This window comes from Phoxinus phoxinus, assembly GCF_949152265.1.
Source record: "Phoxinus phoxinus genome assembly, chromosome: 11".
Taxonomy (NCBI): Eukaryota; Metazoa; Chordata; class Actinopteri; order Cypriniformes; family Leuciscidae; genus Phoxinus; species Phoxinus phoxinus.
The window spans coordinates 29,149,316-29,171,050 of NC_136886.1; the positions used below are offsets into that span (position 1 = coordinate 29,149,316).

Below are 21,735 nucleotides of genomic sequence, written 5' to 3' on the forward strand. Positions count from 1 at the left end.
ATATTTTTGTGTGTTCAGAAGAAGACATAAATTCTTACAGGATTGGAACAACTTGAGGGTGAGTAAATGATGACATCATTTTAAATTTTTGGATGAACTATCCCTTTAAGATAATATCTGTATTTCTTTGTACCTTAGTTCAGGGCAGGCCTGACTCCCTGAAAACCCAAGCAGCGAGAAGCTCTTCATCACTGACTCATCAGCAAATCTGTCAGGATTAAACCTGCCAATGAAGACAAACCGATAAGAATACCAGCAAACCATGAACCTTACACAACCTTTTATGGGATGAACATACACAAACACACCCCTACCTGTATGGAAGTGACCAAGTATCTGCATCTTGAAGGACAACACCCAGGGCATAGATAACCAATGTCTACAAACATCACAGCACAACAAGTCTTGTTAGCATGCCTCTCCTTGTTGAAGATTTGATTATTTAGAAAATAAGTAATTTAGCTGTTAGCATGCCTCTCCTCTATCAAAGTCAAGCTGGATTAATAATAACATTATAGGCAAGTCACAGCACTATATTGACTAGACTAGATATAATTAGCAGTATCTAAAAGCAAAATAAAATGAACATGCAAGGGACAATGGGTGTGTAGAATTTTGTGTTTGATTGGCACTTAAATCCTGCAGATTTTTGTTGTTGTTTTTGTGTTGGCCTGGTAATAAGAAGGTTCTTACTTCTTTGGGAATGACGTGTTGGTCCACCTTCCCCTCCACCTCCTGTAATCTGGCAGCCATGGGTGTCAGTTTGGCTGTGCGGACAGTTTCATTCAGCACCTGCTGGCAGTATCTGGTGGGGAAGACATGAAGAAGTAAAAAAAAAAAAAAAAAAAAAAAAAAAGTAAAGTTGGTGGCCTGCCTAACTATAAAGTAATATTGCTTTTATGCTGAGCTGTCTTATGAATTTGCCAATGTCCGACCTGTTCTTTTATACGCAGACCAGACACTGTTCTATTTCTTTAAGTTCTAAATGATCCTTGTTTACCACAAAAGCAGGTGGTAAATATATTTTTGAGTAAATATACAAATGTTGTGTCTTTTGCTTTTCACTTAAAAAAGAATGTTGATGATTTCCAGTTCACCCTGCGAGGTGTTTTATTGAAATCACAAAATTGCCGCACATACCCCTTGGTGGAATATGTACAGAGAAAAGAAAGAAATTATAAATACCATCTCTTTTTTGTCCACGTAATATGCCCGGTTTCACAGACAGGGCTTAGATTAAGCCAGGATTAGGCCTGAGTTCAATTAGGACATTTAGGTAGCTTTTATAAACGTGACTTAGAAAAAAAACACTATCCCCAGGTTTCACAGACAATCTTAGTCCCAGACTAAAATGTAAGCCATAAAATGTAAGATGTTAACTTAACCGTCTTAACTAAAAACAACTTGCACTTACATATCTTAAAGGTCCCATGGCATGAAAATTTCACTTTATGAGTTTTTTTTAGCATTAATGAGTTCCCCTAGCCTGCCTATGGTCCCCCAGTGGCTAGAACCAGTGGGTAATGTGAATTTCTGATGTGTAATTGTTGAAGTTCAGACAGATAATCTTTCTCTCAAAATCGTTCAATACTGTTTATGCATCAGAAATCAAGCCAGTGACTAAAATATCAATTTCACATCGTTTCTCTTAGTAGGATGAAAAAAAACGTATTTAAACTGTGATTAAAATATATACAGAATAGATCACAGAACAATCCCTTTCCAATCGCCCAAGCTGTCAATCACACAGCGCGAGTTTATCTGGACACTTGCCAAAAATCGTTATGAAATCAATGACGCTGTTACACTGCACAACGAAGCTCTTACTGTATTTACATCATGTTTGCATTGGTGAAACAGAGCGTTCAAATCAGAGGCTAAAATCAGGCTAGGAAAAATGACACTTATTTCTAAATTATGACAATGTTTTAACTAAAAAAAACATACTAACATTATAAGGGCACCCCAGGAAACATTATACAATAATAAAATAATCCATGCCATGGGACCTTTAAAATATGTCAGTGCCATTGTTTTGTCTCAAGATGCACATCAGTAATGTTTTTTTTTTTTTCTAAGGCACGTTTATAAAAGCTACTTAAATGTCCTAATTGAACTAAGGTCTAATCCTGGCTTAATCTAAGCCCTGTCTGTGAAACCAGTTAATGAGATGAAGATTAATCCCTTACAGTCATCATGATTTATCATCTGAATGAATAAATTCACCTAAGACTCACCTAAGCTGTGGAATCTTCTCTAAGGAAACAGGCTCATCTCCGAGGACTTCAACAAGTTCATCATAGAGCCGATCCTGCACTGCTTCTGAGACTGATAGGAAGTGAACTGCCCAGATGCACACTGGGAAATGATACAGATGAGAATAACAGAAATGCAAACATGAAAGTGAAACAGAAGAGATACACTGGATTATTATCGCTAAGTAAAACTAAAACTTTTTTGTTAACTGAAATACAATGTAAAAAAAATAAAAATAATAATAATTTGTGCTAATTTTAATCATTAATAGTGATTAACCACATCTAACATAAGTTTGTAAAAAAATATATATATATATATGCGTGTGCGTGTGTATATATATATATATATACACACAAACTTTTAGGTTAGATGCGATTAATCGATTTGACAGCACTAATAAAAATAAAAGCTGATTCAAAATATAAAAAAACTATTTACAAGTAATACTAAAATAACACTGGAGCTACGAAAGAAAAAGAGAAATTGAAACTCACAGTTAGCAGTGATGACACAGCCAGCTAGAGTAAAAACCATACCATCCTCCATCACCTGAACACAGCAAAACACATTTAATAATTGTTTGTTTAAAATGTATGGATAAATGTAAGGATGCACCAACACGAAAATTTTAGCCGATACCGATAATTCTTTATATTTGAAAGCCGATAACCAATATATGATAAAACTAAATCCAAATTTTTATAACATTTTTGAGACCCTGATTACAAAAACAAAAGTCTCACCATTAAAAGCCATGACCCAAGTTCTCATTTTAATTTTATGTAGCCTAAATGACAGACTTGCACTGCACATGTTGCACTTAACTGTATCTTCCTTTTTTGAAGTGATTTCAATCATATTTCAAGCAATTCACAGTGCGCATCTGAATTGTCTCAGCTGAAGGAAATAATCCATTATTTATCGTCTTTAATATATCGGCCCAATTTTCTTATCAGGCCGATAACGATAACATTATAAAAATTGTCATATATTGGCTGATACCCGATATGGTGGCCGATATACCATGCATCCCTAGATAAATGTGTTAATAATAATAATTCAGTATCCCGATTTAAAAATGTGTTGAGATTTCACCTGCCGCTCGGTCAGATTGGCCTGTAGTAAATAGTTAACGAAAGATGAGTGACTGGATTCTTGCCCAGCTCTTTGCATTGCCACAGACTTCAACACTGACTCCATCTCAGCCAGAGCTGCAAATAACAAACCCACATGATCAATTGACATTGAACTATCAAAAATAAAGTCAGCACTAGAAAAAAAGCTGTTGAGCTGCCTTCTTTCTTACCGCTCTCATAATGGGCCTTTCTGCTGGAACTCTTCTCTCCATCCAGATAGCCTTTACCGATCTCTGACCAGATCTATTCAAATCCACAATTGTATACATTTACGTGTAAAATATCACATTTCTATCCGTTTAAAATATAATTTTGATACGCATGGGGCTAAATATAGCTACTGATGAACGCTCACCGCTTCATGGTTCTTACGAAACCGAATGACCTCAGCATCGTCCTGAAAGCGACTCCCCATGGCAAGCTGAGTGACAGCCTTCATTGCCAATCCAAGCAGATGAGCACAAAGTGGTGTGTGCTGTGATTTAGGATAAGATGCCCACTTATCAACCAGCTCCTCCACCAGCTAAAAAAAAAGAGAGGAATTACATGTCCATAAACAAATAAAAGGGCACTTTCTTATATAATCCTTATATTCAGTATTGTTCATAATCCGCAACAGTTTAATATCAGAAATAATTCAAGAAGCTTAGTGTAAGGCAAATATCATTGGGTCAGATTAATGCAATGATAAGAACTTTGTTGCTGTTGGTCCTAATAGTGAAAAAATGTGAAACAAGTGAAACATAAACCCCTTCACAGACCTGAAGCAATAGAGGGAAGTTGTTCTCCAAGGTTTTATTGATAGCTCCCTCATACACTTTTTTTCGTATCATCGACTCAGTCGCTCCCACTCCTGAACCTGACTGGTAACCAAGCAGCGACTTGAGCATTGTCTCAAAGGAATCCGCTGAGGTAAGGGTACAAACATATCTGTTAGATAAAGCATCCATAATAATATGCCTAAAAAATGACTTTATGCTACTTTATACACTACTGTCAAAAAGTAATGTTTTTTTAAAAAAGAAATTAGCCCTTTAATCCAGCAAGAATTTTTTTAACTAATCAAAAATGACAGTAAAAACACATTTCTGTTACAAAATACTTATATTTCAAATAACTTTCTATTCTAAGAATCCTGAAAAACAACTGTGTCACAGTTTCCTCATAAATAATAAGCAGCACAACTGCATATTATCATATTCATATTATTATCAAGCATTAATAATAATATGAAATGTTTCTTGAGCAGCAAATCTAAGAATTATTTCAGAAGGATCATGTGACACTGAAGACTGCAGTAATGATACTGATTATTCAGTTTTGCAATCACAGGAATAAATTACATTTTAATATATATTATAATAGAAAACAATATTATTTCAATTTTAATATATTCAATATCAACTCAATATTATTCACAATATGTACTTGATCAATCAAATGCAGCCTTGGTGAAACATATAAAAAAAAAACGTTTAAACAGTAGTGTATATTATGGATCAAACAAGTACAGGTGAAACTCTAAAAATTTTAATATCGTGCATAAGTTTAAATTTTTATGATTATGGCTTACGGCTTATGAAAACCCCAAATTCAAAATCTCAGAAAATGAGAATATTACAAGAAATCAATTAAAAATATATATTTTAAATACAGAAATGTCTGGGCTCTGAAAAGTATAATCATGCATATGTACTCAGTACTTGGTTTGGCCCCTTTTTGCATGAATTACTGCCTCAATGCAGCGAAATAAATGAACTTTTGCACGATATTCTAATTTTTCGAGTTTCACCTGTAAATCATATATGACTTTATGATAAAATATGTAAATTTCAAGGGATAGTTCACACAAATATGCTAATTTTGTCATCACACATACTCACCCTCATGTTGTTCCAAACCTGTATAATTTTCTTTCTTCTGTTGAACACAAAACGAGATATTTTGAAGAATATGGGTAACCAAAAAGGTGACGGTAGCCATTGATTTACATAGTATTTTTTTTCCTACTCTGGAAGTCAATGGCAACCGTCAACTATCTGGTTATCAAAATATCTTATTTTGTGTTTGACAGAAGAAAGAAAATTATACAGGTTTGGAACAACTTGAGGGTCAGTAAATGGTGATAAAATGTTCATTTTTTAAAACTATTCCTTGAAATTCAGAGCTTCATTTATATATAACATAAAAGGCTACTCACTGGTCCAGTTGGGGTTGATGTGTTGTCGCAGTTGGTCCACAGAGCCCAGGCTGACCACTGGTCTCCTGCCGAACCAGAAAGATGCCACAGACCCAAACTTATCATGAAGACCCACCAGGAACTCATGCAGGCTTCCTTTGTTCACTATATCTTGCAGATTCCCATCTCTGAAAAAAGTGAAGAAAGATGTTTGTTGGAGAAATTGACTAAAGATTGAAAGGAAAGAGAAGTAGAGCATCTTAATTTACTTCTCTTCAGTGGGGTTTAGTCCAGGAACACCTGAGGCTCGTCTAGATGACTGGCAATAAAACAAGAACACGTAGGGTTAATACAGTTAACCCTAGTTTTGAGGGATGACTCCCCCAAAAAATTAAGAGTAGTCCATTGACCTTCTAAAGGCAGAAGGTGAAGGTCAGAATTGAAACCAAACATGCTTAATAGCGATTCAAACATATATTTAATATAAGACAGGACCAAAACAAACTAACGTTAAGTTACACAACAATTTGCAAGACTGATCAGATAATATTATAAAATTGTTCACCGGATACAAATACAGGACGGCACCGATGAGGATAATGACAAATGTCACTGCAAATATAGCAAAATCCAGCATATTTGCTATTCAGAAATGTCTAAGGATCGTCATAAATGTAATTAATCTGTTCAGTGAACTAGCTAACAATCCACGTCTGCAGTGACCAACAGAAACCTGCGCCCCTGCAGATCGGCACTCAACTACACATCCTGTAAACAAGGCTAAAACAATCAATCGCAGAGAGGATGGGTTGTCTTGGGGAATATTTGGATTGTTTTCAATCGATACTCTATGATTAAATCCATGTATTATCACGTGCCCAAACAGGTTCAAATAAAACATTATTGTTTGGCTCTTATTAAATATACGTTTTTGGTTGTCATATGAGAATTGTATTTTTTATTTTAAATAGACGCTGCTATTTAACTCGTTTACCTTTACCACGTGGGTTTGTTATTAATTAAACAGGCGGAGCTAATGTTAATTAGGGTCGTTATGAGCTCTTTAAATGTGACACGCAGGAAAAATTACGTACTTAGCGAAAGTAACGTTAAGCCGCAAAAAAAAAATGTTGGTAATTGCAGCATCAATTGCGTTTACGCTTAGTGTATGTTTGAGCAATGCTCAGGATCCACAGTTTACCTGGCAAATGCCTCAACATCAGGCCGTTGGTTCACCATTCTCACCGGGTCTGAAGGAGGTGTTGAATCCCCAGATGAGCTCCTCCTCCGGGTCTCAGCGCTGCGTGGTGGAGCAGCACGAGCGCATTGAGTGTGGAGAACCTGACCTCACTCCACAAGAATGTGTCGACATCAGCTGCTGTTATGATGCTCAGGGCTGTTATTATGCCAAGGCAGGTGAGTAACTGCACGACACCGTGAAAATGGATGATTATATTGTGATCAGCTTATGGTAGCTACTCGATAGGACATCAAGTCTTAAGTTAATTGGTAGTACTTTGTTTGCTAGTATTTATGAGGATTACCACAATTTTGCAATAGTAATAGTGGTAGTAGAGTGACCCTAACTGGTATTTTGTCTCTAATGTTTACCAAGGCTGCATTTGTTTCATCATACAATACATTTAGTTATTGCTGTTTTAAAATAACAATTTTCTATTTGAATAATACTCTAAAATGTAATTTGTTCCTGTGGAGCAAAGCTGATTATTTTTTTCCCCATTACTCCAGTCTTCAGTGTCAAATGATCTTTCAGAAACCATTAATATGCTGATTTGATGCAAGAAAGAAGCATTTCTTCTTATCAATGTTCAAAACAAGTAAATAAAGTCAATTTGTATAGTCATACTATTTTATATAGTGAAAATGAACTTGACCGCTATGGTAGTTAATTTTTCTAAAATTGTTTATGCAGATATTTTTTTTCTTCATAATAGCATATTTGATCTGATATAAACCTCCTAAATTGATTAAATCATGATTATGAGTGATCATCCATGGATTTCCCAGTGATTTACTGTAGGTTTACTCCAAATACCACAGTTAAACTGGTTTGTATGCAGGCAATACAATTATTTATATTTATTTATATATAAATGTTTCTGGCATGTTATGTTTGGCAACATTTCTTCTAACCCTAGATGGAGTGTGTAGCTTTTAATTTCATAAACAACCATGAAGACACACACATCGTGCATGGCCATATTCCAAGATAACGATGTCTAGAGTCATCAGGCTCAAATTGTGAAAGAATGGTTTGTAGGGAGCATGACATTAAATTCATTAACTCTTTGGGATGTGCTAGAGTATACTTTCAAGAGTGCTTGACTCTTGCATACAGCGAAGACTTTTTTTATTTGCTGGGCAGTGTATGTGTGTGTATATATACAACCTATATCATATAGTTACCACTGTAACTATATGATGTCAGTTATTCTGTGCAAAAAGTCTGATTACATTTAAGTGTTTTTATTTTTTCCCTGTTTGTTCCAGTTACCCTGCAGTGCACGAGGGATGGGCAGTTTGTATTGGTCGTAGCTCGAGATGCCACCCTGCCACACATCAGTTTAGACTCCATCCACATGCTGGAGAACGACCCCAGTGGCCATTGCGCATCTGTCGGCAGTACTGCCACCTTTGCCATCTATCAGTTTGCTGTTAGCTCCTGTGGCACCAGAATGAAGGTGTGTGTGTGAACGGAGGGAGAGCCTTTGAGTATGTTATTAGTCATGGGGGAGAAAGAGCATAACATTTTTGCGACATTATTTTCTGCTATCTGTCCTATTTTATTTCCTTCAGGAGGAAAGCGGTTTTGTTATTTATGAGAACATAATGTCATCTGCGTATGAAGTGGGCATTGGACCTCGTGGATCAATTACGAGAGACAGTTCTTATGAGTGAGGAGGGGCTCGTCTCGTCATATGCACTTTTGAAATTCCCCTTGGTTGTCGGTTTCGTTCAACGGTTTGGTAAGAAAATCAGTGGAAAGCGTCCTCAGTATTTCTTGTCTGTGTCATGAAGGCTGGAGTTCCAGTGCAGGTATTCGGGAACATCAGTTGAGGCTCTGGTGGCAGAAGTGAATTCGATTCCTCCTCCTCCCCCTGTCTCTCAGCTTGGGCCACTCCGAGTGGAGCTCCGGCTCGCCAAGGGACAGTGCACCGCTAAAGGATGCTCTGATGGTAAGCAGAATCCTAAAACTAACCATTTAACATCATAACCAATACGAGTCAGGTTGAAGACCCAACTTTATGCATTTTTTGTAAGATTCCCTTATCTGTCAAACATATTTTATTGGATTGTCCTGGACTTAATACAAGCAGAATGCTCTTTTATGAAGTCACTTCACTTAAGGACATATTTAATGAGATTATGCCTGAAAAGGTTTTGATTTTATTTTTATCATCAAATCTTGTATAATATGACTTGCTGTTTTTGTTTTTATTGTATTTATATGATATTTTTGTAATTTAATTTTTGCCATGAAAATAGCTTTGAATGCTGACATGGAATTAAATTAAATAATTGGAATCGGAATCTTGGCAAATTATATGTACTGAAATAAAATCATGAAACTCATCCAGTTTACCAAATCATCCTGAAATGTTCCTTGTCAAACAAGGAAGGTCACAAAAATCTGGAATTATTTCTCCAAAGTTATAGAAATTAAAGCATAAAGACATGATACTAAAGTAACTGCAATTTCTATATCGTTCAAAAGTATGGGTTTGTAAGATTTGTTTTTGAAAGAGGGATCTTATGCTCACCAAGGCTGCATTCATTTGATAAATACAGTAAATCTATAATTGTGAAATATTATTATAATTTAAAATAACATTTCTATTTTAATATACAGTAGTCAACATTTTAAATGGATCAAGCTTTCATCAATGTTGTACATGAATTTTGAACAATACCCGTTCTTGTCTTAGGACAACTTTGAACTTTTTTGATCCACTTCAAATGTTGACTACTGAATATTAAAATGTAATTTATTCCTGTGATGACACCGCTGAATTTTCAGCATCATTACTCCAGTCTTCAGTGTCACATGATCCTTCAGAAATCATTCAAATATGCTGCTCAAGAATCATTTTTGATAATCATCAGCTTGATTATTTTTGTGGAAACAGTGATGCTTTTCCCCCAGTATTTTTCAATTTAATAGTAAATAAAAAAGGCTGTTTTGAACTTACTGGCAATCATTAATACCAGGTCTAAATCAAATTACTATCATCGTAGAAGAGTAAGTACCATTAATTCGGTAATCTCCTTCTGCATTTAAGAGGATATGTACACTTCATACTACTCCGAGGAGGACTATCCTGTTACAAAAGTGTTGAGAGAACCTATATATGTGGAGGTGCGGATTCTAGAGAGGACTGATCCAAATGTTATCCTGGTCCTGGACCACTGCTGGGCCACTTCTACTCCTGAACCCCTGAGCCTGCCTCAGTGGGACCTCGTGCTTAATGGGTAAGCCTGAGTGCTTTCATAGCTTCTCCACTTCATCATCTAAAGAAGTTTAGGAAATAATGTTAACGTCAAAGCTTGCCACATACCTCAATGCTAAGGAACTTAATCACTATTTTAAGTGTTCCATTTTTCATTCATAAATTTGTCTAATTACTCTTCATAGCTGTCCATATAAGGATGACCGTTATCTGACCACTCAGCTCCCAGTTGGACCCTCAGGGCTGCAGTACCCGTCACACCACAAATTCTTTGTGGTGAAGATGTTCACCTTTGTAGATCAGTCCTCTTTTGTGCCTTCACAGGAAAGGGTATGTATACTATTGCCCATCACATGGTTTTCTCTTAACTCCTTATGTTCTTGTCCTCTGCCCTCTCTTCAACAGATTTTCATTCACTGCACTACGTCTGTTTGCCACCCTTCCGCCACTGAGCCATGTGAGCCCAGCTGTGGCAGCAGGACAAGTGAGTGTGTGTGTGTCTGTATATAGAGGGTGCAGTTCCTCTGAAACCCTCCAGCTCCACCTGCCTAGATCTGCTATGGGATTTATGAATGTCTATTTATGCAGCAGCATATCTTGCATGCTCACAGTGTATCTGTTAGGAGTAGCAAGTCTCGGTACTTGCTCTGCAGCAGCAGTGTAGCCGATATAGTCCGCCAAGACAAAATGCATTAACATCGCCATATATATTCAATAACATACTAAAACTATTCCGGGAGTTGTCATGATTGAAAAATAAATGTATAGTACATCTATATGGAAGATTCTTAATGTTGTGGTGTATAATAATATTAATTAAATGTGTATATATACAATTATTATGTAATGTAACAGCAAGACAACTGGGTATAGCTACATGGGAGATTCTAGATATTGTGATCTATTATTATTATATTATATACATTTATTTAATTATGAAATGTTAAAGCAGGGCAGTGAGTACAGCTATATGAAAGATTCTAGATGCTGTGGTATAATAATAAAATGTTATAATTAGGTAATAATAGCAATTATATAATTAATATATATCAAATTATTATATAATGTAACAGCAAGACAAGTGGGTACAGCTACATCTTATTTTTTTTTTTTATGTACAAATAATATTATGTAATGTTACAGCAGGACAGTGAGTACAGCTACATGGAAGATTCTAGATGTTGTGGTGTATAGTAGTAATAATAAATGCATGTAAGCTTGTATAATAATGTCACAGCAAGACAAGTGAGAACAGCTACATGGATTCTAGAGTGTGTGCGTGTGTGCGCATTTATTATTTACAGGTTTTTTTTTTTTCTTTCTGTCCTTTAGGAAGGGCCGTTTCAGAAGACTTAAAGGATTCTAAGGAAAAGGTTGTTTCGAGTGGGGAAGTCATAATTGTATCCCATTTGCCGGTTTCTGACAATCTTGTGTCAAAGGAAGGTATGAAAGCACTGTGATATCTGTTAACATTGATACAGTAAACTAATCCAAACTAGCTTTTACCTGGAAGTGTTTACCTCTTCTAGTCCCGCAGATATTGGATTATGGATTATGGGCGGCAGGAGCTCTCACAGTGTTTGGTGTCGGTGGGCTTGTGATGGCTGTTATAATACAGCGGACCAGACCTCGTCCTCAGCCTGCTCCAGTGTGATGTTAATAAAACGACAAAATAATCTGGCCTCTTTTCTTGTAATCGCTTATATCGATCAGACAGAGAGTGGTTCATCTAAATGTTTTATTGCTGAGACCTTGCAATGGGCAATCATTTATAATATATACAATGACCATGTATCAAAAAAGTAGGGAAAAAAGCGACTCCAGGTGCCTTATGCAGTGATGTCCTTCTCTTCTGCTTTTGGATATTCCATTTCCATCAACATTAAAAAATCTACGAGGGGAAGACAACATTCATGTTTATTTATGAATGAAATTTTAGAACACACATGGTTATATTCAGAATGCATTCTATTACAGTTATGTGTGCTAATGTTCCTACAAAAATTTTCTTTTCTTTTCTCCAATGTTCTATATCGTTCAAACGTTTGCAGTTGGTAAGAGGTTAGGAGTTTGGTGCTGAAAAATAGGCTTTGCAATAAAAGGAATAAATAACATTTTAAAATAATATAATGGAATGCATTAATTTAACATTTTAATAATATTACTATTTTTACTTTGAATATGCAAGTTTCTTTAGCTAAATGCAGCATTGGTAGGCATAAAGAAAAGAAAAAAACACTTAAATTCTATAATTTTTTGCTGTTTTTTTTATGCTCACCAATGCAGTATTTATTTGAAGAAACAGTAAAAAAATATTAAAATGAATATATTTTATTATAAAACGTAATTTATTCCTGTAATGCATCATTACTACAGTCTTCAGTGTCACATGATCCTTCAGAAATCATCCTAATATGCTGATTTGGTGGTCAAGAAACATTTATTATTAGCATGAATGTTCAAAGCGTTGTGCGGCTTGATACTTGGTCATGATCCTTTTTTTCACTTAAGATTGAATAGACTTCTTTTCAAAAGATTTAAAAATAAATCTTATGTAACATAGTAAAGACTTTGTTACATTTGATAAATTTAATGCTTCTTTGATGAAAAAAATTTCTTTAAAAAAATAATTGGTTACACTTTATTTAAAGGTTATATTATACTTAAAGTTTGGTTAAGGGTTAATTACTTGTACTTACTATAATAGCAACAGTAAAAACAGTCATGCATAATTACAAGTACTGTCACTGTCATCTTCAAATGAAATGTTACCAAAAAAATCATACTAATACCAAATGTTTGAATGGAAATTCATTATTTGATCAGATTATTTAGCCTTTTTTAAATATTTATTTTTTATTCAGAAATAACTGCCACGGAATTAAACGTGTAACCTAATATGGTTACGTGATGACACGGTAGCATAGAAATGTTAATCGTTGCATAATGTGCTCTGTTTTACATGCATTTTTCTTAAACCATATGCAGTACACTAGTATTCAATTCCAAACATGGCCACAGGTGAGCAGAAGACAGCTCTCTGAACTTCAACATCCTGTAGCATTTACCTTCTGTGTGGTCGATATCTGGACTTGTTGACATCAGAACCCAGGCCAGCCCGACCAGCAAAGTGACCACCAGATTCACTACGATCCAGGGATAAAGAAAGCTGTGCTCTGAGCCCGGCTGCCTGAAAGGACACACAACAACCGATTCGCTTTTAATACTGTAGGGTATTTACCCAGCATGCTCTAATGCGATGGATCTTACCAGAGTGTTACATTATCGCTGGAGTACTGATTATAGAGATTGATACGGTCACTCGTCATCTGCTGGCTTAACGATAAAACAAGCGCAGAAAAGTAAACTGAAAAAAGAAAAGGGATACATTAAAACATTGATCACATGTATGGGTACAGACCTTAGTCAGGGTAGATGCCATATTGAAACACGGATGAAAACAAGGCTGTAAGGGATGTAACTTTCAATACTTTATATAGAATTTTTGGTAACACTATTTTACAGTGTCCTTGTTACATGTACTTACCATAGTAATAGCAGTAAATTGTGCATAATTACATGCAACTAACCCTCAACCAAATCCTAACCCTATAGGAAGTACATGTAGCTGCTTAATATCACTCAGTACTCAAATGTATAACTACACTGTAACCTTAAAATAAAGTGTAACCGATAAAGACATTTTGTCACCTGAACAATTATGTTGTTAAACAATACATCGAACTCACTGTATTCTATCCCTCACAGCCTCGTTTTCATTCCTATAAAAAATAAATAAACATGGCGCTACCCTGACTAACGTGCATTGCATGAGTACATAAGGAAAAATACAGAAGGAACTCACAGAAGGAGGCAAGCGCCACAGGACTCAGGGTTAGCAAACTTCGCATGGCCGCAGAGGCTTTGGCCAGATTTAACCTATTAGGAGAGAGAACAAACACTCGTTTAATGTCAAGGGCTCTGACACTTGTGAGTACAGTGTTTACTGTACTTTTGTTGGTCCATGTTTAGGTTTGGTGATTCACCTGTCGAAGGCAGAGACGGTGCTGAGAGCCAGCAGCAGGTAGAGCAGCGACTGTGCGGGGTAGGCCAGGGTATGATACTGCTGCAGGAGGTTGGAAAGAGTGCTCAACTGTTCCCCGGCCAACACGTAGACCACAATGATATTCCACACAGCATAGCCAGCCAGAAAGCCATGAGAAAACAGGCCAATCACTCTGTGTAGCAGGAACAGTCACGGTTTAGAAAATAGTCTTTCCATAGATGTACACTACCATCCAAAAGTTTGGGGTCAGTGAAATTCTTTGTTTTTTTTTTCAGCAAGGATGCATTCAATTGATCAAAAGTGATAGTAAAGACATTTATAAAGTTACAAAACATAATTATATTTCAAATAGAATCCTGAAAAAAAAGTATCAAGGTTTCCAAAAACAACAACTTTTATCCCATTTATTTTTGTGATAATAAGAAATGTTTCTTGAGCACCAAATCAGCATATTAGAATGATTTCAGCAGGCTTAAAATAAATGCATAATTTTGCATATTAGTCATTCTTTTCCAACCAGACCATACAGGTGAAACTCGAAAACTTTGAATATCATGCAAAAGTTCATTTATTTCAGTAATTCAACTTAAAAGGTGAAACTAATATATTATGTAGACTCATTACATGCAAAGTGAGATATTTCAAGCAATATTTAAACCCCAAATTCTAAATTTTAATATTGCGAAAAGGTTTTCATAGCTGTAAGCCATAATCATCAAAATTATATTATTTAGTATTATTTAGATATTCAAATTTTTCGAGTTTCACCTGTATATTTTAACGAAATAACATTTTTAATTTTTAAGGAAACTTTGATATTGCTTCCACCCTCTAATGCCATATTCCATTTTTGAGTGATTAAAGTGCCCATATTATGCTTTTTTAAAGGTTCCTAATTTTGTTTTGCAGGACTCCTACAACAGGTTTACATGCATCCAAAGTAAAAAAAACACTTTAGTTTTCTTTAGTGTTGTGATTGATCAGATGGCTCAGTCTGTTGTGTTTGGTCAGATGGCTCAGTCTGTTGTGATTGGTCAGATGGCTCAGTCTGTTGTGATTGGTCAGATGGCTCAATCTGTTGCGATTGGTCAGATGGCCCAGTCTGTTGGGATTGGTCAGATGGCTCAGTCTGTTGTGATTGGTCAGATGGCTCAGTCTGTTGTGGTTGGTCAGATGGCCCAGTCTGTTGTGATTGGTCAGATGGCCCAGTCTGTTGCGATTGGTCAGATGGCCCAGTCTGTTGTGATTGGTCAGATGGCTCAGTCTGTTGGGATTGGTCAGATGGCTCAGTCTGTTGTGGTTGGTCAGATGGCCCAGTCTGTTGTGATTGGTCAGATGGCCCAGTCTGTTGTGATTGGTCAGATGGCCCAGTCTGTTGTGATTGGTCAGATGGCTCAGTCTGTTGTGATTGGTCAGATGGCTAAGTCTGTTGGGATTGGTCAGATGGCTCAGTCTGTTGTGGTTGGTCAGATGGCCCAGTCTGTTGTGATTGGTCAGATGGCCCAGTCTGTTGTGATTGGTCAGATGGCCTAGTCTGTTGTGATTGGTCAGATGGCTCAGTCTGTTGTGATTGTTCTACCGCTTACAGTGCGTGTTGGAAACTAAACGATCATTACCATATCTGAATTTCAGCTCCAGAGCCTTCCTCAGCACTTGTTTACACAGTGATACGAACAGTAACGATAGCGTCGATTTTACAGTATCAATTCAAGCCCGAGTCCTCATCCTTTGGAAGTGCATGCAAAATGGATTTGCTTTCGCAGTGCAGAAAACAGCGTCTTCTCGACATGTCGATAACAAGAACCAAACTCTTCCAGGCCTCAACTACAGTGTTTGAGGGGCAAACTAAACATTGATCACGGGCAACCAATAAAGACCATAGTCTGGCATAATGCAATTTGTTAGAATTGTTTTTTTTTGGGAGGTGGGGGGGGGTGCAACTCCATTTATCGTGCACTTTGATCTTTGAAACTTTGCAGTCCTTTTACATTAACAAACAGCTATATTACATATGACATGAATGTAGTATCCGAAAAAGCATAATAGGGGCCCTTATAAAAACTAAAAACTTGTTTTTACTCAAAAAGGCACTTCAGGCATAGAATCTAATCAAATACATTCAAAATCAATTGCGCAGATCTGAAAGAATTGGAAAATAACGTGTAATTTAAAACCAAATGTGGAAAGGACACCTGAAGCCACTGTGTACTCTCAAGGAGACATCTCTAGTGGTCCACATTGAATGGATGTCCATAAAGCTCTGCTCCATCGGGACACTGGCCTTCCACTGCTCCACTCTCTCAGCTGCTTGAAAACGACCTGCCCCCAAAGAAATATGGTCACTACTTACACTTAACCTTCATTTCACTTCATTTCTTGCATGCAAACAATTTCAACTTACAAAAAATTTAAAGTTTAGATGTGAAAAGTTGCAACTTATGAACTTGGAAACAGTCTTAAAGGGGTAGTTCACCCAAAAATAAGAATTCTGTCATTAATTACTCGACCCCATGTCATTCCAAAATTTTTAAGACTATTGTTCATCTTTGGAACACAAATGAAGATCTTTTTTATGAAATCTGAGAGCTTTCTGTCCCTCCATTGACAAATACGCAACTACCACTTTGACGTTTCAAAAAGTTCATAAAGAGATTGAAAACTGATCCGTATTGATTTAGCAGTTTAGTCCAAATTTTCTGAACGGACTCGATCGCTTTATATGATAAACAGATTGAATTTAGGCTTTTCTTCACATTCATCAACTCACACATCAGCTGTTAGTAAACGGAAGCTCAAGCAAGTTTGCTTGCTGTGAGAGAACCAATGAGGTTCATTCTCGTGTTACGCCGCACGTTTGAGCTTCTACAAGAACCAATGAGGTTTGTTCTCGCGTGTCAATTCATATGGAGTTTTACGATCTCTTTATGAACTTTTTTCTGTTGCGTAGCTGTCAATGGAGGGACAGAAAGCTCTCGGATTTCATAAAAAATATGTGTCTTAATTTGTGTCCTGAAGATAAACGTAAAAAGTCTTACAGCTTTGGAACGACATGGAGGTGAGTATTTCATGATAGAATTTTCATTGTTGGGTGAATGAATCCTTTAAAACCCTGCATCAATTACACAATCTTGCTTGAGACTTACGGCTCTTCTCCACAAACACCTTCCCCACAGGCTGACTCTGCCCTTGGGGAGCGGAGAACAAGGAATGCTGGGAAACTGGCGCCTGGGGGTCTGTGATGATATCATCATCCTCTATGTCCAGTTCATTGTTGGACTGCGTTTCTGTTACTTTAGGTTTCACTCTGAAGAAAGAAAGAAATATAATTGTTAATTCAATGGCAAATTAAATCCAGATAAATCCAGAGAGCTTTCATTAAAAAAAAATCAAACATATCAGTGGTGCATACCTGGATCCTTCTTAAAAATTTTAAGGTAAGAAAATGACTTACTTCCTCTTTTTTGGTCTGCGTGTCACTTCTTCGTCAGTGTTCTGATCCACCATATCTCCATTTGACACCAGGTCTGCCTGATCTCCCTCCACATCTGATCAATCAGAGCAAATCAGCATTATTGTGTGGATGTCTATGTTAATAAAAATCACGCCAGATCACTACAGATATCAGATCAGCTGATTTGAACAGGACATGCAAAATGCAAATGAACAGTGTTTTTACCAATGGCATGTGCTTTCTTCTTCTTTTTCCTCCTTTGTGGTGGATTGTCCAGAGGCTCTGGGGTCATAGGTTCCTGACATTCAGATTGTCTGCGACTGGTAAGTCCTCCCATTTCCATTCCAACATCTACAAAGGTCAAGGGTAAAACAAACAGTCAGGTTTGGTTGGTTTGCAATGTCTAGTAGCCTCTGGTGGAAGATGTTGCAGCATCTTCCAAAAATGCATCTTTCTCCAATGACATCCATTCAAAAGTAAATATGTATTATACTTTTGTAAAATGTGTATAAATAAAGTGGGCAACACAAGTCTAATTTGCTGATTTACAGAAGTTTTAATAGTGTTTTCTTCCCTATTGAGATGTATATCTGAGTGGCTTCCCGAACAAGAAATAAATTTAAGACAGGACTCGATTTTGTCTATTGGGAATTGATTGGCTCGTTGGATGGTTGTGGTTTGCTATTGGTCCATCTCATGTGAGTGACAGGTTGCCCCGCCCTCACGCCAGTAAACACATCGTCAGAGTAGAGATTTTGCTGCAAGTGGGAGGGGAAGTTGTTGGCACATGGATTTCTAAAAAAATATGTGCTCGGATAGTGATAATAAATACTGCAATATTCCATAAATTTTTTTTTATTTTAAATTGTCTATTTTGATTTCATGGTGACTTAAAATTTTAGAGCATCCACTTTTGTGACAACGTGCCCCAAATGGGACCCTGCCATTAAATAGCATTTTAAAGACTAAAATTAAATAAAATATAAATAATTATGAAGCACAAAACAATTTATGAAACAACAAAAATCTAAAAGATAACGTACAAAAAACATTTTATGTTGGCAAAATAAATTGTAATTAAACAGTTCGTTTACCCAAAAATGACAATTCTGTCAGTAATTACTCACCCTCATGTCGTTCCAAACTTTCAAGACTTTCGTTCATCTTCAGAACACAAATAAAGATAATTTAAATGAAATCTGAGAGCTTTCTGTCCCTCCATAGCCTGCTACGCAAATACCACTTTAAAGAACCAGAAAGGTAGTAAAGACATCATTAAAGTAAAGTAATTTGTTTAGTTACACATTTTTTTTCTTCAAAATATTAATCTCAAACGTGTCTCAAAACAATGTCTGCTCTCGCGTCAACACGCATGCGTTGTGGTGCTCTGGTGATCGCACGATGGAGATTAATGTTTTGTAAATAAAGAGGTACTTTTTTTTGTGTGCAAACAAAGCACTCATATCACCACATTATATTGCGGTTAAACCACTGGAGTCACATAGTTTACTTTTATGATGTCTTTTCTACCTTTCTGTGGCTTGAAAGTGGTAGTTGCGTAGATGTCAATGGAGGGATAGAAAGCTCTCAGATTTCATCAAAAAATATCTTCATTTGTGTTCCAAACAAGTAATTGATGGCAAAAAAATTATTTTGGGTGAACTAACCCTTCAAAATAAACAATTGTATATAATAAACATATTATTTATAAACACATTTACTGTCTTCATTTGTTACCCAACAGTTATAACAAAAATGTGGTTTGGAGGATATGACACAGTAAGTATCCTAATTTACCTGTGTTTAAAACCAATATACAAAACCACTGCTAGAAAAAACAAGAAATTTTGTAATTGGTCTTTTGACTCAAAACCTTATACCGGTAGTTACTGAGACAAAGCCCTTGTGACAACTTTACTGTGTGACAACTAGCCCCACTCTCTCCCATCATGTGTTGTTCATATCAACTAAACTCACCGTCAGGTTCGTCCACACTCTCCACGTCTCTCTTGACCTTCTTTTTCCTACTCTTTGGCGCAGGCATATCCTCTGTGTAGATCAACAGAAGAGCTTCATTATATAATGAAATATAATGTTACATTTTAAGATTAAGTTCAAAGAAAAACTCTCACCTGCTGTGTCTTGACTGTGTTTGAAGGCATTATATAGGAAGAGGAAGGAAAAAAAGAGACTCAGCGTGTGATTTTCCTTTATAAATTACAATGTAAACATCTAATCTGAGAGGAGATCTTACCTTGGCATAGATGGCAGTGCTCGTGGTCCCCGCTGAAATGATAAAAGGTAATATTAGGTTAGCAAAAAACAGTTCCAGTCAAACTCGAGCATCAGACGCTAAACCTGTTGTTGAGGGCTCTACATTTGTGTATTGTGTCTAATGAAGCTTACCATCGTCTTTTTCGCCATTCCACTCAAGAGCACAGGGGGAACATAAGGGAAGAAATGGACATTTGCGCACGTACAAACAAACATCTCGGCGCACTTAAAGCAAGGATTAATGCAAGTCTAAATCTGACACGAGCATCTGCCAAGCAGCAGGATTATGTAAGGAAGGATCAAACGGTGTTACTCAACCTTCTGACACAAACACACACCAGGGTTACTGTAGTTAACTAAAACATTTTCGTTACTTACTTCATTATCAACACTGACAATAATAATAAATGTTTCTTAAACACCAAATCAGCATAAGGATTCCTGAAGGATCATGTGACACTGAAGACTGCAGTAATGATGCTGAAAATTCAGCTTTAAATCACAGGAACAAATTACATTTAAAATATATTAATATACATAACAGTACTTTAACCTCTGGTGCACTTTTGGCCAAAAATATGTTTTGATTTTTAAAAATGTTTTACATCATCGGAATATTGAGACACTTGCCCCCAATTTCACACACAAGGCCCAGACTAAAATGGATGTTTGAGGCGTTTTAACTGAAAACAACTTGGACTGACATATCTTAAATTATGTCACTGCCATTGTTTTGTCTCAAGATGCACACCAGTAATGTGTTTTTTATGACACGTTTATAAAAGCTCCTTGAATGTCACAATTGAACTAAGTCATAGGCTAATCCTGGCATAATCTAAACCTTGTCTGTGAAACCAGGCCTTGCTAAGTGAACACACACACACACACACACACACACACACACACACACACACACAAGAATTGTAGACATAAATTGAAAAGGTTAAATAGTCCTAAATAGTGTCCGGCCACTTTTTGACCAAGAGGAGTAAATGTGACCCCTAAATGATGAAAAAAAATTAATTTTGACTTTAGGGGTCAAATATGATACAGGCATTCTGTGAATCTAAATGATCTAAATTACCTCAGTACTGGTTGGATTTATTTATTTGGTATTACTTCAGTCCAGACTATGTCTTACATTCACAACCCTACAGGGAGAGCAAAAGCCTCTGACTGTCAGAGAGTCTGATAAACACAGCTCAAAGAAACATAAACACATTTGAAATGTCATGAATATCCCAGACCTACCCGGTATCCTTGAGGAATTGGAGGAAGATCTTTTCTCCTTGTGCTAGGAACCTACGTACAATCATATATTTAATTCACGTCTGTGAGCCAACAAACTACTGTACAGAACACGAGGCTTTACACTTAAGCAAGCAACAAACCTTTGCTTCCGTATCCATCCTTTGGAGTTGAATAATATAAGCTTTATCGATTTAATCAATGAGTAAAAATTATCTTTGAATGTACATGTTTGTGATCTGAGATTTTGTTGTGCACGCTGACTATTGTTGATGTTGGAGACGAGTGGGCGTGTCTCACTTCCCTGACGTACTGTCTGTACTAGAGGCGCGCAACAGTTCAGACCGTAATTATATGTATATAAGGGCAGAACTGTTACTCACTCTCAGATTGATAGTCACACTGCAATGTACACAATAGAAACAGAAAACATAGGACACTTTTAAGGTTTTTCTCGTGTTAATTATATTTACAATTATTTTAGTGAAATTCCCTTAGCGCATGCAAATAATCATGTGTAACTTCGGTGTAAAGCAGATCACTATATATTTTTTATTTTTTAAATAAATAAAAAGTTTGCAAAATACAGAATTTAGAACTAAATTAAATCAGTAAAACCATCAATTAATAAAAAAATAATTAGCTAAAATTCT

The 21,735-nt window shown here is 36.4% G+C and overlaps 3 protein-coding genes across 7 annotated transcripts in view; 1 reads left to right on the plus strand and 2 right to left on the minus strand.

The window, feature by feature from the left end:
* The window catches only part of cyp20a1 (cytochrome P450, family 20, subfamily A, polypeptide 1), an 8,795-nt gene extending 2,458 nt beyond the window's left edge, over nt 1-6,337 (minus strand). Inside the window, exons 1-12 of the mRNA XM_079629223.1 lie at nt 6,140-6,337; nt 5,844-5,893; nt 5,596-5,762; nt 4,157-4,302; nt 3,751-3,918; nt 3,566-3,638; nt 3,355-3,470; nt 2,754-2,808; nt 2,238-2,358; nt 694-805; nt 315-379; nt 134-223 (exon numbers count right to left, since the gene is read on the minus strand). Coding sequence (XP_079485349.1) covers nt 134-223; nt 315-379; nt 694-805; nt 2,238-2,358; nt 2,754-2,808; nt 3,355-3,470; nt 3,566-3,638; nt 3,751-3,918; nt 4,157-4,302; nt 5,596-5,762; nt 5,844-5,893; nt 6,140-6,211 — 1,235 coding nt within the window. The 5' untranslated portion in view covers nt 6,212-6,337. The remainder of the gene's footprint in view (nt 1-133; nt 224-314; nt 380-693; nt 806-2,237; nt 2,359-2,753; nt 2,809-3,354; nt 3,471-3,565; nt 3,639-3,750; nt 3,919-4,156; nt 4,303-5,595; nt 5,763-5,843; nt 5,894-6,139) is intronic.
* zp2l2 (zona pellucida glycoprotein 2, like 2) lies at nt 6,325-11,920 on the plus strand. Of its 4 annotated transcripts, none has more exons than XM_079629218.1 (9): nt 6,325-6,990; nt 8,086-8,276; nt 8,392-8,489; nt 8,614-8,771; nt 9,876-10,065; nt 10,229-10,373; nt 10,449-10,527; nt 11,376-11,486; nt 11,573-11,920. In XM_079629218.1, exons 1-9 carry the CDS (start codon nt 6,702-6,704, stop codon nt 11,695-11,697), a joined length of 1,386 nt encoding a protein of 461 aa, XP_079485344.1. In that variant the 5' UTR covers nt 6,325-6,701; the 3' UTR covers nt 11,698-11,920. The 4 variants fall into 4 exon arrangements, with proteins under 4 accessions (XP_079485344.1, XP_079485341.1, XP_079485343.1 ...); XM_079629215.1 differs by having other exon boundaries at nt 6,575-6,990; nt 11,581-11,889; XM_079629217.1 differs by having other exon boundaries at nt 6,575-6,990; nt 10,229-10,319; nt 11,573-11,800.
* Nucleotides 11,768-21,368, minus strand: tmem237b (transmembrane protein 237b). 2 transcript variants are annotated; one of them, XM_079629225.1, is made up of 14 exons: nt 21,226-21,368; nt 21,086-21,136; nt 19,815-19,846; nt 19,693-19,706; nt 19,538-19,609; nt 17,786-17,911; nt 17,561-17,654; nt 17,253-17,413; nt 16,302-16,428; nt 14,090-14,281; nt 13,909-13,982; nt 13,314-13,410; nt 13,112-13,233; nt 11,768-11,934 (listed from the first exon to the last, which is right to left on the minus strand). In XM_079629225.1, the coding sequence occupies exons 1-14, from the start codon at nt 21,241-21,243 to the stop codon at nt 11,873-11,875; spliced, it is 1,242 nt and encodes a 413-aa protein (XP_079485351.1). In that variant the 5' UTR covers nt 21,244-21,368; the 3' UTR covers nt 11,768-11,872. The 2 variants fall into 2 exon arrangements, with proteins under 2 accessions (XP_079485351.1, XP_079485350.1); XM_079629224.1 differs by lacking the exons at nt 21,086-21,136; nt 21,226-21,368 and adding an exon at nt 19,967-20,191.
* Between the last annotated feature and the right edge of the window lie 367 nt (nt 21,369-21,735).

What these genes read in the sequence shown, in the direction of transcription:
- tmem237b (XM_079629224.1), bottom strand. Translation starts at nt 20,050, where the DNA reads ATGTTTGTTTGTACGTGCGCAAATGTCCATTTCTTCCCTTATGTTCCC. An exon ending in AGAGTACACAGTGGCTTCAG is followed by an intron (nt 14,282 to 16,301) that starts GTGTCCTTTCCA and finishes CCTGCTACACAG; the next exon opens with AGTGATTGGCCTGTTTTCTC. An exon ending in AGCGATAATGTAACACTCTG is followed by an intron (nt 13,234 to 13,313) that starts GTAAGATCCATC and finishes GTGTCCTTTCAG; the next exon opens with GCAGCCGGGCTCAGAGCACA.
- zp2l2 (XM_079629215.1), top strand. Translation starts at nt 6,702, where the DNA reads ATGTTGGTAATTGCAGCATCAATTGCGTTTACGCTTAGTGTATGTTTG. An exon ending in CCTGTGGCACCAGAATGAAG is followed by an intron (nt 8,277 to 8,391) that starts GTGTGTGTGTGA and finishes TATTTCCTTCAG; the next exon opens with GAGGAAAGCGGTTTTGTTAT. An exon ending in ACGAGAGACAGTTCTTATGA is followed by an intron (nt 8,490 to 8,613) that starts GTGAGGAGGGGC and finishes TGTGTCATGAAG; the next exon opens with GCTGGAGTTCCAGTGCAGGT.